Here is a 17,692-nt window from a genome sequence, read left to right on the forward strand (position 1 = left end):
CAATCACTCGTGATGGAGTGATCAAAGTGAGCGTGGGTTTAATCCAATGCTCAAATCATATTCATAAGCACTCATGAACGTTGCAGCAAACATTTTCTTATGTCTAATGCTCTTTAGACAATCCACACACCAATTCACGACAGTCTTCATTCATATCTACTTCCAACATGTGAACGACTGTGGTCCGTTCGAATAATTTGACTATTCTCAACCAATTAAATTATTCAGGAAGTCAAAACATGCAAAGTGAAACACAAGAATAATACTAATCCCATGTGGCCTCAAACCTTTGAGTATAAATAAAACACCTTTTATTTATCACCATATCGATTACTCATTATTTGTTGTTTCGGGTAATCAACTTCTTACTTGAATTATTACACTTGTCCCATGCTCTTAGCATGCACACAATGTTTACTTATGGTTATTACTTTGTGAAATAGATCAAATTGAACACATTTCCAATCATTCTCATTTCACAACTCCAAATCCTTTTTTTTCCATAAGTGAAAGAATATCAAATTATTGCTACTTATAGAATATGCTAGATTCTAACATTTTATGCAATGAACCTTTCGTAATGTCATTGCACCAAAGTCACAAAGACTATTGCCAATGAAATTACAAAGTCCTCTATCGGAGATTGTTACAATACAATTCCTTAGATATGATGTCTATCACTCAAGGTACATTCCTTTGAACATCCTTTGCATAAAAGTTTCTAATCTAGACATAGATTTTCAATATTCAATTCCCAATATGGACACGTTTCCATATTTTACATATGACAACTCATTCTTAATAGAATCTTATCTATTCATAATAATGTCTACATGGTCCATTCAATACTATACTTCCAACTACTCACAAGCGACCAATCCTCGGCGAACTTTGGGTTGTCCTTTGATAGTTGTTTAATTATCTTAGTCAAGACCGATTCTTGTCCTTTTTCCCTCTAAATGCGCTACACATTTGGAAAATTTTAGAGTGGTCAAATATTATAGCATTTGCAATCGATCCTATACCCGAAGCGTATGGGACACGATGCAAAATGTCTTACATAAAGATTTGATATTTTATCAATCTTTTGCCATAATGTTTTATTTGCTATGTTCTCAAAATTCGAATTGTGAAGAGGAATGCCGTAATCATAATCGAAATTTTAAGAACACACTATGTACTTTTGACTAAATTTATTAACATTCCACAACCTAAGCCTTTAGATTTGAAATGAAGCATAATATTCTCTCCCTTAATTATAGCAAAACAACTATTCCATCCTTACAACTTTGCAAAGAATTACTCTTGTTTTGTAAAATTAATATTGCCAACTTGCAATACTTTCCTTAATAATCATACAATCATAACATTTATGCTCCCACTATCATGATGATTAGTATAAAACATAACACTTATGCTCCCACTAGCTTCGACATGTATTGATAAACATCTTAACTTACAGAAAAACAATACTTATTGAATTTCCTAAGTCCATGTTTCTAATACTTAGTGCTTTGATAATCCTTTATCAAGGCTTCTTAGTCTCATACACCTTTATCCAAGATAGCTCATATGTGTCTTAAACAATTGCCAAATCTCACAATTCGAATCATGGAGAGGGATACCGTAACCATAATCAAATTTTGAGAATGCAATTTTACAACTACTATCTTCTTAAAATCCTTCTTAGTGAAAGCATTTCCTCATAATAATTTTCATGAAGGAGGAAATCTTATGACACTTAGATTTTAATGGTGCATGTGTTCCTATTCATTTGAATTTGTCAAAACCAAAGTTTACGACGAATTCAAACTCATATGGACCGAACTTTCTTAATCTTGATTTCTTGTCTTATGGTAGCACAGTTGCCCACCATGTCTTCCAAGTAGTTAAGCAGTTCACCTTTTTCCTATCAATGTACTTTCCATTGATCAAGGTCCTTGCCTTTTATGCATTCAAATGAGAATTCATAGGACTCATATGCACAATTAACTCAATTGGAATGGCATAGAAAACAAAATAGTGTCAACGCGATAGGTTGTAAACCTCAACTCGTGTGCTAGTGATGATCGATAAGGTTTATTTGATTTGTTCTTGAAACCTTTCAAGACCATTATGACTCCCACTGACTCCTTGACATATAAGATTCTCTTGTCAATAAACATTTCTTGACAATCAAATATTCAAGAGTTAGTGTAGTTTTTATCATAACATAACACTTCATAAAATGGTCCTAGTTGGTTTTTGTCTTATCCAAGACATCACAACTTTCCACACTTGATGAATGTTAAAAACCTTCTTAATACTTGTCACTTATTGCCACAGTCTTAACTTTAAGACTTGTTATTGGAACGAAGTATGATTGACTTTTTGATTTAACCATTTCTTCAATTCTTGATTCCTCTTCTTAGACATACAATTGTACTAAGACTCACTTAGAGGATCAATTGAGATATGGTTCTTAATCATTAAGACCTATCATAAAGCATAAAAGGTACTCTCCCTTCTTCTTAGAATGGAGAAACTTTTATCTTTCTGTCTTCTTGATTCTTCTTGTTCGTTCTGCTATTGATTTAAACTTTTCCAATCAACTAAGAATTACACTTAATCTTATAAGTATAATCATATTTACTAATCCTTTAGTAAATCATGATGAATATCTTTGTTACCCTTGTGGTGGACTTGATCAACACACAACTTTGTGTACTCGATCTCCTAGTCCTTCACTTGACACTTTGTCAACGAATTAGTCTAATTTCCAAATATGAAATTTCTCATTCATCGTGCAACCACGTTGCATGATTCCAAGTTTCTGTCCAATTGAAACTTGGGTGATGAGAAACTTTCCCTATTTGGTAATTCTTGACATTTCCACTATTAACATAATTAAGAATCTTATCCATTCGTTGTAGAAATATGCAAACATCAATTTTTAATAACGATTTCATTGCAAGGAAACAAATAAATAAATATTTATTTTATTCATAAATCAACAGAAAACATTTGTCCTTACAATGCAAAATGCATTGAAAACTATGTATTTCAAAAGGAAAATTTCTAACAACTCTATCATAACTATCTAAGCTCAAAATCTAATCTTCAAGTCCATGCGATCAAGATCCATTTCTTGTGATTAGATTCATCTTGCTCTTTCACCAAGCTTCCTTTCTTTTCACCGATCCTACAAAACATTCAAATGCAATCTTATCACATCATGTGTTAAGAATCAATGAATAGGAACTTAATGGAGTTAGATAGTGGATTTTACCTGAAGCGCAACCATACACTTTGACTCTCCCATCTTCTGGACTCTTCAGGCTGTTTGGGCAGACTTGTATCCAACGCCCTTTCTTTTGGCAGCAAACACAGGTCGGTTCTCCTAGAACGTCCTCGGAAGCATGGTCGGTTGACTTTCCCAACAAATACGCTCCATTGCTTCGCCAAATCATTTCTGATTCAGCAGCAATGAGCATGTAAGTTAGGTCAATGAGGTTGTCGTCATGATCCATCATATAATACTTTCTTTTGAACTCATTATATGATTAAGGAAGTGACTGCAAAACCCAATTCACAGCCAACTCATCTGGGAATGACACACCCAACATTATCAACCTATCAATGTGTGATTTCATTCCTAGAACGTGGGCACACATGGGTTTACCATCTTCATGTTTCATTTCCAATAGGGCTTTAGTGATATTGAACCTTTCAATTCTTCGATCTTGTGGGTTAGGGAGAACAATTGGAGGAGGAAGTGAAGCATGATTTCTTGTTCCTCGATTGAATCGTGGAATACCATCTTCATGTGGAATGCTTGTTCCACGGGATTTGGGAAGACCATAGTTGTCGAACTTAGACATCTACAAAACGGGAGAAAACAAATTCAAGTTAGTTGATTGATTGAGTCCTTAGTAAATCACCCAAACGATATACTAAGGCTAGGACCCAACACAATATTCTACAACTCGGGAGAGGGATGTCGTAACCCTAATTGCAGAACATTTTAAGGTAAGTGAATGACGATTCACTAATTTCCACCATGAAAACGAAAAAGAAATTTAAGTTTTAAACCTATGAAAACTCCTAGATCCTTTGAGATTCATTGAACATTTCAATGGCATGTTTAAATCTCGATATGCCCCTCTTGTTTGTGACTGGGATGCTGAGGATCACAAAGTGGGTGTGGGTAACCATGAAAACTTACATGGTGCCCTCACATGTTACAGTCACCTATTCGATGTGCCGGTAAACCACACATGCTCCACCGAACTATGACAAACATTGAGTCACCCTTTGCTACCTTTGCTTAGAACCATTTAGTGTGCCGGTAAACCACACACGCTCCACTAACGTCTTCGCAAGGGCACAAAGTGTAATTTCATGGAATTGCATCAATTCACTTTTGCCTAAGTAACTAAGATTGGGAATTTTATGAAAACATTTAGTTACTTTTATATTTCATTATACTTATAATGGAAGGTTTTGTCCTATCCTACCCGTTCGGCTAACGACCCTTCACTAGTCAAGAGTGCGGTGGGTAAGAGTGGATACCCATTCAATCGCCATTTTATAGGCAATTTCGTTAAACACCCCTTATAGACCAGCTTCGTGAATGAGGCCTACTAACGGTAAGACTGAATTTTACTCATACATATATATAATGTTAGGCTTTTAATATTATATATAGTATAGGTTGTATTTTACACTTTGAAAATACTAGGTGGTTAAATTTAATAATTATACCTTTAGTTCAATTAAATTGTAAACCAAAATTGTTATGGATTTATTAAACCTCTTTTAATTATACACCTTAATTAATTAATAAAACCATAAGGGTGTGATTTGAACTTTTCAAAACAATACTAGGGTTTTAGAATTTAACATTCCTAATTAAACTTTTCATCAACTTTTAAATTCCAAAACTTGAGGGCAAGTTTTGAAACATTTCAAAACATTAGGGTTTAGAACTTAAATATACATCAAAATTAAACTATTAATCAAAATTTAAATTCCAAAACTTGAGGGCAAGTTTTGAAATCTTTTTCAAAACATTAGGGTTTCAACTATTTAAATTTCAAAACAACAAAACTTTTGGGTTTAAATTTAAACTATAAAACCTAAAGGGGAAAATATGAAACTTTTCATAACAACAAGGATCAAATAACAAATAATCTTAATTAACATTTAATCACATAATTATCCATATTGGATTTATTTAATAATTTATTGCAAAATAATTTACCAATTTAATCAAAATAATTAATCGATTATCACATAAGGAAACAATTATTTTATTAATTGATAAATATCTTTAATTAGATCAAGAATATAGTCATATATATCAAAAAATCGGATTTATATTGATCTAATATGATAAGGCAACTATCCTTAAGCAAATACAGCAAGAAATCTCGGATATAGCTCCATCTGACGCTCGAACTCGCCGAGTACCACACTGTACTCGCCGAGTTGTGGCCTACTCGCCGAGTACACTGTGGTACTCGCCGAGTTCAGGAGGCAGAACCACAAAAAATGAATTTTTTCAACATACAAGGCATCAATACAATAGAAACCAATCATGGCTCTGATACCACTGATGGGTTTTGGTCATAATAACATCATATGTGCTCATGCAAACCCTAAAGCTTGGATCTAGGTTTCTCTATTGTACATGCTTTGAATCCAAGACTATAAACCCTAATTCTAACATATGGAAATCGATATTAACATATAGATGGGTTTAAGATCATACCTTGATTGTTATGTAGCAATAACAATCCCAATTCCTCCATTTGACTTTAGAAAGCTGAGAGTCACAAGTGTCACTCCTCTAATAGCTTACAAACACCAAAAGCAAATGGAGAAGATATAAGGAGAGAGGAGAGGTATAGGATTCGTCCCTAAGAAGCCCTTGGGAAGGTCTGGACGAAATCATGAGCCAAGGGGTGTTTATATAGGCGTAAAGATAGGGTTTCAATCCTTATCCTTATCTAGTTGCTTGCACACCAAGCAAACCATAAGATAAGCCTTGAATCCTTATCATGGTCGAATTATAAGGCCTTATCACCTTAAATTCGTCCAACCTATCCTTAGGATAATCCTTACCTTATTTTGTAACTATCACATAATTACAATTCAGCCCCTCTAGTTTAATTAATTACATTTGATCACAAAATTAATTCCTAATTAATTATTGACCAATATTAATTAAACAAATATGATTTCTCCTTTAATATATTATTCTTATAACATATTAATAAATCATAATAACCTCTCTCTCTCTCTCTCTATTTATTTCTCCAATCAAGTTGCTTTGGTGAAGGCAACCCAAAAGGACCATGCACCATCGGGTCAAGTACATACCAAAATAGTTATGGACTTAGACACTAATCCAACATAAAATTGGTTGCATAAGTTTTGCTAGAGTGTTCATGGAGAGCCATAAGTGATTTTAGTATGCATAAACTCTCTCAAAAGTCATCATTTGTCTAAGGTGTGTTGTGAACCATTTGAGGTGCAACATTTGGGGCACTAAGTTCTTAAAGGCCAAACACAACAAGTTCTTCAAGCTACATAAAGAGGTAAACTCCTAACTAGTATATTATGTTGTTTATGTCATTGGTATGCTAGTTGTAGGATTAATGCTTTGGAAACAATATTACATGTATAATTAGAGAAAAAATAGATCCAAAGCATTTAGGGTTGTATGTGCACCATAGGATGTTGTAGTATACTAAAACTCATCATGATGTCGTATCAAGATATATGCTTATCGTCCCATAGATTAATATGGTGTCATGCACTCAAGCAATCGGGCGAGTGATGAGTCGTCAATTCCTATTATATAGCGCTATCCATAATGATCATCGGCTCAAAGAGTTAATGGTTGGAGTAAAGTGTAAGGGAAGGGACTTAAGACGATAAGGCTTGATGTTTCAAGTTGCATAGACATACATATCAAAATATAGTAATCATGTTTGATACAAATCAATTTAAATACAACGAACAATACATAGTTTTTCGAAAATGTTTTTCCACCCTAATACGAAAAAACCAAAAATAGGGGGAGTCGTGAATACTTACAATGATTTGAGATAATGCAAATGATGCTTGGAGTTTGTGAACCTAGCACCAATAATGTGGATGCCTCAAATGGAAGTCACAAATCACCACAAACCTTGGAAACTTGAGAGAATAGTAACACTCTTCTTGAAATCGACCCTCTTAGTTTTCACAGACAAAAACTAGTTTCATTTCAAGTGCCAAGGACTCCTTTATATAGTGTGGTGGATTAGGGTTACACCCATGTAAACCCTAATGCCCATGACCTTTCATTTCTGTGAGATCCATGGGTTAAAGCTCCATGGATTATCCATGGACTTACCATGCAAGCCTAGCCCATTCCAAATAAGCATTAGCCCACACTATATAAATACAAGAGTCCAATATTTAATTAGTCACACTTTTGATCACTAAATTAATTCTAAATTAATTTTAGATCAATACTAATTAAATAATATGATTTCTTATTAATATATTAGAAATTGTAATATCTTGATTAATCATAACTTATACTATTCTCAAAAGATTATCCATATAAAATGTTCAGGTGAAGTGCAACCCAAATGGACCATGACGGGTCAGTTCAAGTACATCTCAAATATAGTTATGGACTTATTATCCAATAGGTTCAGCATCAACAAATTGTACCTTGCGAGGAAAATTGAGTTTAGATCTCAATAAGGTTGACTGGTGAGCTGCTAGTTGGAGTCGCGGGACTTGAGGAAAAGTGCAGATGATACACTATGAAGGATTGGGGTCTGGGTTGAGTGATTGGCCAATGATTGAAATGTCACTTTCTGTGACGAGAATCTCACTAGTTCCGCTTCTTGTTTGGAGAAAAAGAGATAACGAGCTTCCAGTTCCAAGGTTTGGAGGTAACCTCGAGGGGTAGCATATGATTGCGATATTTTCACCAGAGTATACATTGTTGCAAGGTATTTCTTATATCGTGAGAGAGAGTCATCAGTGGGGACTGAGATGGATGAGGACAAGTAGGTGCCTTAATTGAGTAAGGCATACTTTTAACAGCAGTTCCAGGTGATCAACTGTGAGAGTAAGGTTTCTTGCTCCTATGATAATTATGAGTCGTGACTAATTTGGGACAATTAGGATATCCGGCGGTGTGTTGATATGGGATTTCAGGATGACTAGAGGTGATCTCATTGGGAGGATTCTGAGGTTTTCATCTGAGATACGGGATACTTAGACTTATGTGGTCACTATCTGGAAGATCTTCGAGTGTTGTGTAGTACATTCCATGAGTCGGAAATGGTACATCTGGCGAGCCAGTTTGTAGTGTGGTCTGTTTGGCATGTCAATGGGCGATGCTTCGAACCCTAAGTGGGGGAGAACTGGGTATTCTGTAGGGGAGGATCCTCACTCTGATGTGGAACATAAGTTTGGGTTATGAGGATCTGCGGTGTGAGTATATGAGACGGGAGTCATGTAGCAGTAGAAACGTACAACGCGAGATGATGCATGTCGCATATTCTCAGGAGAAAATGAGTGACTTCATGGCAGGTGGCCGGTAGACAGGAATTTGATGATGGTTTGTGTTTCTTTGGGTGTACCAATGTATGATTTTCAAGATGGTTGGGTTGCCAAGGTCATGACTCTATTCCGGAGAACTAATAGTTCGACGCATGAATTGTTATTTGTACTCAGGGAAGGGCAGTAGTTGATTTGCTAATCAACTACAGGTTCGATATGAGTAGTACACATGGACTTGACTAGTATCAGATGAGGCTTGGGATGGCCGTTAACGTGTTCTCAATCGTGGTGATTCCTTCATGCTTCCAATTGTGAGTTGGAATGCTTCAAGGTTTCGAGTTGTGTGAGTGGAAAAGCAGTGGTTGTGGCAAGACATTGTGACTTTCCGTAAGGGTGTATCAAGGTATCCGAGTATGATGCCCTAGGTTGGTGGATTATTATGATACTTGGGTGTGTCCGGCCGCATGTGGACCATCAAGCGACTATATTTTCATATGTGAGATCATCAGCTAATAGTCGCCAGGCAGGAATTGTTCAAGAGTGTGACTGTACTGAGGGAAATGCCCTGTCTATGAGAACTTAAGAGCGGTGATGCATAATCTGGGTAGGTGTGAGAACCTAACTATGTTGGAACGTGGAGTATTCGATAGTGAACTCAGTGTGGTGACAACTTACGGATGAGATTATGGGGTGATAAGAGAGTGAATAGATCTGAGTGGGAGTAATCACTTAAGACTGCCAGGGGAGACCGTGGAGAGATCCCATGGAGAGTAAGAGAGATTATGGGGAGCTGTAACATACATGAGTCGGAGAGAGAAAGAGAGAGAGAGAGAGAGAGAGAGAGAGAGAGAGAGTATGATTACGAGGAGCCATATCATACATGAGTCAGAGAAAGAGTATCGTATGACTACAGGGAGCCATAACATACGTGAGTCAGAGAGAGAGTATCGTAAGACTTCAGGATCTGTAGCATTCGTGAGGCAATGAGAGAGTGTCATAGGATTATGGGGAGCCGTAGCACTTGTTAGTCAGTGAGAGAGTGTTGTATAACTACGAGGAGCCGCAACCTTACTGGTCAGGGTGTGATGTAGAGGGCTTTTAGGCCTGGGTAGCCTTGCCAAATGGGTATGTGGGAACATGGTGGCCAAACTAGGGGCGTGACTAGGGCCTCAACAATGGTCGGAACCTGTTGTGTTTTGAGTTAGAGAGGGGTTGTTACAAGTCAGAAGGATTGAGGTGTAATGCATGCGTATATGCATGGAACATGGGTCATGAGTTGAGTATTGGGTTGGGACGAGTGGTTCCAACTCTGTGTCAGACCAGAATCTGTTGGGTGAGTTTGGCTCTATCTATGTGGAGAACGAGCAGGTGGGGATTTCGGTTGGATTACATTCTGAGAGGGATGTGTTTCCCATTTGATGTTTTAGAATTGGGTGAACATGTTCATTGGTTTGGGAAGAACCACGACACGGATGAGGTAACATGTGGTAAACGACCGAGGTCGTGTGTGAGGTGCGATTTCAAATCGAGTGTAGAAATTGCTTAGGGTAAAGCGAGCTTCATGATTATGGAGTTTAGTGTGATTGGGTGAGTTTGCTCGATTGAATAGGACTACTGTCATGTCCTATTGCCGAATGGGCTAGGGTAGCCTTGGAGATTCAACTGTTGGGTCGGGAGTCGATCTCGTATTCGGATTGGGTGTCTAGCATTGAGAGGCAGCTAGAGTTATGTTTCCGACTATCAGTGGATAGTTCGCTCAGGCATGGACGTTGATTTTGGGGCCGGAGCTGAATCATCCTGGCGTCGGCAGTGAAATAATTGTGTCTGACGGGTAGTCGCACCTAGAGTAGAGTTTCGATTCCCATGTGGGTTGGTAGGTCTTCATTTAGTGTTGAGGACCGGGTATCGAGGTTCACCCTTCAGATGGGATCTGATAGCATTATCGAAGGTTGGTCATTGGTGCGAGATGACCCCCATTTCTTTGGGTTTCGGTCGGAGTCGATTGGTGTGTCGGGCAGGAGTGTCCAGCAGCTAATTATGGTTAACGACTTGTTCCATCAGTCGCGACAAGTAATCAGAGTTTGAGATGTTTTATCGAATCTGTTATTCGATGAGCGAATGACATGGGAATATACCAAATGGGCGGTCAATCGGGGAGACAAACCACTACAGATTCCAAGTTTTGGAGAGGCAGAGTTGGTTCTAAAACAACGAATGGTTCGTTCTTTTTCGAGTTGGAGGGTTCGCTTTGATTTCGGTTTTCTTGGGGAGATTGGTTATATTGCGTTTCTTAGGCTAATTGTTGGGATCTGGGTAATGATAAGGAGCAATTTCGAGGGCAAAATCTAATCCAGGTGGGGGAGAAGTGTAGCATCATGTTTCGAATCATCCATGATTTAGGGTTCGTGGGCTACAACCCGAACATGAGGAAGCCTTGGGACTGCAACGAGTTACTAAAAGCGTAGGGCTTCCCGCCACCTTTTCATAGATATGAGGTTCATTGGAAACTAACTTATAATGAAGAAGCTACGATAGTTTGAAGTTTTGGCAAGTTTAGTCCCTTATTCGATAATAGTGGCAGCTGAGTACACGGGGCGTACGTGTGTGTATGCTTAGCATACTCATGTGCGTGATTTTGAAGTGGGGCCACCTAGTACGTTAGGCGTACCAGAGGGTATGCTGGGTGTACTAGGCACAGGGTGGAAACCCTAAATGAGGGATGTGTCCCTATTTAAAGAACATGATGACCTCATTTCTAGCCACCATTTCGAGCCTTCAACCTCTCAAAACCATAATATCTGTTCCTTTAGCTTGATTGTCCATTTGTGAGCTTCTAAGTCTTTTTGTGGTACCCTTGGAGTGAAGAAGGAGCATGGAAGAGAATGGAGTTGGAGTCCAAGATTTAGATCTGAGCTTTTTTGTGGTTGGAACATAACTTGAAGGTATAAAGCTCAAAGCTTTCTCATCCTTTTTGATTTGACATATTACGGTCCATTTTAGGGTTTTTGGTCCCAAAGCTTAAAGCTTTATGAGTTGTTGAACTCCAGAGCCTAATATCTGTCCTTTTATGTGTTTCTAGTGGAGCGGATTCATAAAAATGAGGTCTTGGACGTCAAAGCCACCCCATGCATGAGATATGAGCATTTTTTAGAGGTAAGAGTTAGTGTATTTGTGTTTGGGACTTTATCATCCATGCAAAGGCTTAAAGTTATGAACTTTATGGAGTATGAGCCTTTAGGGAGTCCAGATCTGAGAGTATAGCTATGGTCTTAACTAGTTAAGACCAAGAGAGTAGGAAAAATAAAGTCTAGACATACGCCGAGCGTAAATCCAGTACACCCCGCGTACTGATCAAGTGTCCCCGATGGCCTGATTTGGATTCGTGCGTACGCTGAGCGTACCAAGGGAGTTACACCCCACATAACCTTGTTTTGGGCTCTTTGGGCTAAAACTCTCATTGGGCCTTAAGTGTTGGGCCTGGATGTTGGGCTTGTTGTACTGGAGATTTTGATCAGAGAAATATTGTGTATGTCTTGGTCCTTTGTGTTGGACTTGCCATTTGGACTTAAGTTTAAGAGTTGGGCCTTGGAAGAGCCCATTTAGTATTGGGCTTTGGTGGGCCCAATAAGATTGTGTTAATTGTGGGTCGGGTAGTGAGCTATCTTTAGACCTAATGAGTGAGGTTTGGTCTTATATCTTAATTGGGTAATTGTGGGTTTTGGTTCAGCGTTAGAGGCCGGTGTGCAACAGCAACATCTATTGGAGCTGTTCATCATCCTATGTGAGTCTTCTCACTATACTTACCTAGAGTGGTAATCTTTGTGTGACCGGAGGGTCTTATGTGTTTATATTGAGTATTGTGATATCCTGCATTATGTCTTTATGATTTATGTTGTGTATTATTCTGAGCTTACTGAGTTAGGATCAAAGGGTCCACCCACGTTGTGGGACCGAAGGGCTCCACTGAGACACATTGACTGGAGGGTCTTATTTGAGCATAGCCATGAGAGGCTAATGAGTTATGTGTGGTATTTTGGAGAACTTACTAAGCTTTGTGCTTACCGTGTTGTGTAATATGTGTTTCAGGTATTTCTCAGAATCGCGGGAAAGCGTCGACATGATTATACACACGAGATGGAGTTATATTTGAGGATCCTGGATTTTTATAATGTATATGTGTTTTTAATAATTTGATACTTTGGGATTTTTGTGAAATGTGTTAATGAGAATCATGTGATTTTAAGATGAAAATTTTGTTTGAAATTTACGGTGTTACAATTAGGTCAAGGGGAATTAGGTTAGGCCTTGGGGCTACCCAATTCAGGTCCAACTAGCAAGGAGTTGGGCAAGGCCGCCCAAAAGTGTTGGGAGAGGTGGGGCGTGCACCAGGCAAGGCCGACGGGAATGCCAGGTAAGGAGCTGCAGGCAAGGATGGCAAAGAAGCGTCATGCAAGGCTGACCAGAGAACGTCAGGCAGGGTTGGCGCACTAGAGTTGTCAACTTTGCTTTCCTCAACTGCAAGTCCATTAGAGGTTTCAATTGTTCCTTCTTTGATTTTAGTTTCTCCAAAAAAAAGTGGTTTCAATATTTGCAATTTCTTTTTCTCTACCAATTAAAAATTTGTTCTTGGGAAATCAAATTTCATCAACGTTGATTTCAATTTCTTTTTCGACAACATCTTAAAACTCACTCTGCAAAAACTAGATAAATGCCCATTGATTGAAAGTCACTGAAGCAACATCACAAGTCTTTGGATCTTTTGTTGGAGATATATCATAGAAGAAGAAGCATTTGTAGAGATTTAGAACAGAAAAACATCGTTAAAACTTAAAATAGGACATTCATTTACAATTAATAAGAGAAAAATGGAGTCTCATATGCCATTAATGAAAAGAAGATAAATACTGAACATACTCACATGAGTTTTCATACGTGAAATCGACAGATATATAATTATGAGAAGATGTTGCATCTCCAACATTATATAAAAAAGGGAAGATTGAATGAAATTTTTGAAAAACATGTAAATTTTGAACGAAATTTGGAGGGGTCTCGTATAAAATGAAAAAATCGAATAATTTTTTTAGAGGAAAGATTAATGATGCGTTTCAATATTTGTTAGCGCGAATTGTTTTATGGTGCGGTTCTATGTTTTAAGTGCGAATTATTTTTTTGGACGGTTGTAATTGTTTTTTGTGCAATTTCCACATGATTTTTTGGTGCGGTTTTGAAAAACCGCATCAGAAAATGCTTTAATGGTGTGATTTTTGAAAACCGCACTAACAAAGCTATTTTATGATGCGGTTCTCTTATTTTTTGATGCTGTAGATATTTAATAAGGCAGTTTTTAGAAGGTATCACATCAAAAAAAATAAAAACCACTTACACTATTAAATGCCTTGTGTAGTAGTGTTTGTTGAATATGAATGTACAAACTAAGAATTTAAAATGTAATTATTGGAACCAAAATATATCATGTGAAAATTAGGCTAAAAACAAAAATTAAAGGATCAAATATATAATGTTTTGTAACTTTACAGCTGGTAGATGAGGACGATTGCCCTATATTTACAACTAAATCTGAAAAGACCCTATTTTTCCAAAGAGTTTGTCAAATGGCCTTATTTTTGACTCCTAATTGTCCTTAATTGGAATGGGCTCAATGATCACAGATAAGACTCGCTCTTTGGCTCGAACATCGGGAGCTCCATGTCCATCTCCGTATTGGTACACGCATTGTGAAATTCGAGCAAGATTAATAGCCATATCAATGAATGTATCTGTTGACTCTTGAAAACAAGCCACTCGGGCTTTGATCATTTCCCTCCATGCTTTGTCGATTAAAGTTTTTATATATTCACGTGAAACTTCCTCACAAACACTATTCTCGTGCATGTAACATGATATTGCATTTGCAGTTTTCCCTCTAGCTATCTCATCCTATATATGCCAAAAGAAATACAAATGTTAGAAAGAAAACAGTAAGTTAAAAGGTTTTATGAATACGTTGAACAATAAAACATACCGATGAAGTACCCAAATCATTGCAAAGTCTAAAAATAATTGATGACCACTTCAAAAGATCGTTATATTTCTCCATGTTCTCAACTATATCTTTCTTGAATTCTTGATTAATTAAAAAGTAACCATGGTTAAGTATAACCACTCCCGAGACTGATCGCCATGCATTATCCATATATTCTTGAAGTGTTGGAATGTATTTGTTATGAGTCCACTTTGCTTCCAACAAAAATGCTTCTAGTAATTCGCCCCACTGTCAATCCAACAATAAAAAGATGTCAATCACTAAGTAGTTCGTTAAGGAATTGAAGTTGGAATTCGTAATGGTGATACTAACCACTTTCACTAGGACTGGTATGATGTCTTCGCCTTGTGCAATCGAGGTCTTAGAACCTATTTCAATAATGGTGTTGTAAAGAGTGCGAAAGCATAGTTGTAAATACTCGGGCATATGTTTCACTGCATTAATGTCCCACCTAAAATAATATGATCAACATTTCCCCATGAAAAATACAAGTTAGCTACATGTGGATATTAAACAAGACATGAGTAATGAAATTCGCACTTCAAAATCGCATACCTCTTGACAGCATCTGTGAACATCACGAGTTCATCAAGAGAACCATAAACATCGTAGATGTCATCAATGACAGTAATTAACGTACAAACTTTTGTGAGCTCTACCCGGCAAGAATTATATTGAGGCTCAAATACCACTCCAACTGACCAAAAGAAGCATTCCATGAGTCGATCCCTAACGAAGCTTAACTTGCTTGCTAGGCCTATATTTTTCCACCACCTGTTTAATATATATAGAGCTAAAGGTCAATATGGATTAATATATTATCAATTAATTTGTTTATGGAGAACTGATAAAAGGCGAGTCATGTATACTTTGATACTTGTTGAAGTTCTTTCTTGAATTCCAATTGAACCATGTTGTAATCCGATGTTGCAAGCTCTAACAGAAGCATGTTTGCATCTTTTCGTTTACTGTATGCATCAATGTACCACCTTGCTTGTAATCTAAGCATCCTACGATAAGAGGGGAGTTCCAATGCATGATTTATGTCTTCAAGGGCTTCATTTTCTTGACACTTAAGCTTCAGCAAATGTTCCCTTGCAAATAACTTGGCCTCATGCAAATCTTTTTCGCACTCAAAAGAAAGATATGAAGCTTCATATAGGCTTAACAATCCCCTGACATCCGTCTCTAGACACCGCATGAAGCCACCATGACTGTCCTTGAATCTTAAAAGAAAATCTGTGATGAAGTGCAATCGAATGTTAATCATGAGAAATTGAAATATATAGAGAATGAGTCATATATTAATTGTTTATATTAATAAAGAACATAGGATTTATCGTGATAATGATGTCTTCTGAAGAAAAAAAAAATTAGAAGTACCTTGTGAAACGTTATAACCATGTTTCCTAAGAAGACTGAATCGAAGAGATGCCTCATGAAGACTACCTTCTTTTTCTTCATGTTCAGTGTTATTTTCTTTTATTGATGCAATAAAATTAAGTGCTCTCCTTATATCATTTTGAAAGCGATAGTCAAGGCCCAATCTTTCGATATCATCTATTTGTTCAAGCAATTGCAAGATACTTAAACCACCATTCTCGTAATCAAAATTCAATTCCATTCCTTTCTTCTCTAGCTCCTTCACCTCCTCCTTTGAGTAAATCTGTGTGCATTCATCAAAAGTTTATGAAATTGTTAAACATCAGGTTTGCATACATTTCCCACTCTTTTCATTGTTAAAAGCTTCAAATGAAAATAAAAAAGCATTGCAAACAGTTTCACTATAAAATTAAAACGAAATATTACCGGAAAATTGACATCTAGCGCCTGGATAAAGTTATGACTCCATATAGTTGGTTGGTAAATGGGCAAGGGACTATTCTCTGAACCATTCTTTTTTTCAGCACACTTTATCGAAGCATAGTCTATGCTATTTCTCTTTACATTAATTTGTGGGAGCTTTTGCTTTACTTTGTATACTGAAAAGGTCTGGGGAAAAACTATTTGATAGAGATGAAGGGCCATTTGATTACAAAAGCGTATTATTTGAGTACTCAACCTTAGTTAACTTGGTCTTTATATAAGATACTTTTATCTGTTTATAAATACTATAATGAAGACGCGTCGACTAGCCTTACTTGATTCCCTTTTTTACTATATTCTAAAAGAAACATGTCATTTTTGCCTAAAATATCAATTTTTTTGCATTTATTTATTTATTTATTTTCGGGTATGACAAGCTAATTTGGTCAAAAGTTAATTATTTGATTATTGTTTCTAACATGGGTGAGAATAAAATAAAAGTACAGTTTTGTATGTAAAGCAAAAAGTTATGTTATTAAGAAATAAATAATATATATAGCACAGTTTTGTATGTAATTAATCATATATAAATAATTAAGCAAGTGGTTAATTCATATATATATATATATATATATATATATATATATATATATATATATATATATATAATTAAGCATAGGCAAGTGGTTAATACACATACATAAATAATTAAGCATGTGACAGTTTTGTATGTGATTACACATATATAAATTACTTATACTCTTGTTTATTCCTAGCATGATGAAAGTATATACATCACGTTTACATATGTTCACAATATTTTAATGGACATTAGTTCAAAATGAAAACAAAAATCCATCAAAAACTTTCACCATAAAACTTTGACGACTTACCAGGAAATTAATTGACATCCAATGAATCGATTATTATGACTCCAAATAGTTGGTTGATAAATGGTTATGGCATAATGGCTGGTAAAACATTGTTCTTGTCATGCACACAACACACGTTATCAAAGGATGTTGTCTACTATTTCTCTTTAAAATTCATGAAAGCTTTTGCTTTACTTTTATACGGAAATCAAGATGTGAATATCCTATCCATATGGAAATCAGTATGTTTCATATCGGCCTCTTCCTTCTTGTGCATGCATACACACATCAGCATCAATCATCACGCAAATGTGAAACTTACACTTACACAAGAGGAAAATACCTTTTTAGTGACAAATGTTTTAGTGACCATTTAGAATATGGTCATAGCAGCGTCGTAGATAATATATAAAGT

The 17,692-nt window shown here is 36.6% G+C and overlaps 1 protein-coding gene across 1 annotated transcript; it reads right to left on the bottom strand.

The window, feature by feature from the left end:
* Positions 1-14,043: 14,043 nt before the first annotated feature.
* On the bottom strand, positions 14,044-16,631 carry LOC145100671 ((E)-beta-ocimene synthase, chloroplastic-like). The gene is made up of 7 exons (XM_079037851.1): positions 16,409-16,631; positions 15,983-16,265; positions 15,469-15,838; positions 15,155-15,373; positions 14,912-15,050; positions 14,579-14,827; positions 14,044-14,493 (listed from the first exon to the last, which is right to left on the bottom strand). Exons 1-7 carry the CDS (start codon positions 16,625-16,627, stop codon positions 14,188-14,190), a joined length of 1,785 nt encoding a protein of 594 aa, XP_078893977.1. The 5' UTR covers positions 16,628-16,631; the 3' UTR covers positions 14,044-14,187.
* Positions 16,632-17,692: the final 1,061 nt, after the last annotated feature.

This window comes from Lactuca serriola, chromosome 4 (genome assembly GCF_051521515.1).
Source record: "Lactuca serriola cultivar US96UC23 chromosome 4, Lser_US96UC23_V15, whole genome shotgun sequence".
Classification (NCBI taxonomy): domain Eukaryota; kingdom Viridiplantae; phylum Streptophyta; class Magnoliopsida; order Asterales; family Asteraceae; genus Lactuca; species Lactuca serriola.

Excerpts from the sequence above, each read along its gene's own strand:
- LOC145100671 (XM_079037851.1), bottom strand. The coding sequence starts at position 16,627 with ATGGCCCTTCATCTCTATCAAATAGTTTTTCCCCAGACCTTTTCAGTA. Across the intron at positions 16,266-16,408 it reads CGCTAGATGTCAATTTTCCG|ATTTACTCAAAGGAGGAGGT; the intron begins GTAATATTTCGT and ends GAATGCACACAG. Across the intron at positions 15,839-15,982 it reads TGGTTATAACGTTTCACAAG|ATTTTCTTTTAAGATTCAAG; the intron begins GTACTTCTAATT and ends ACTTCATCACAG.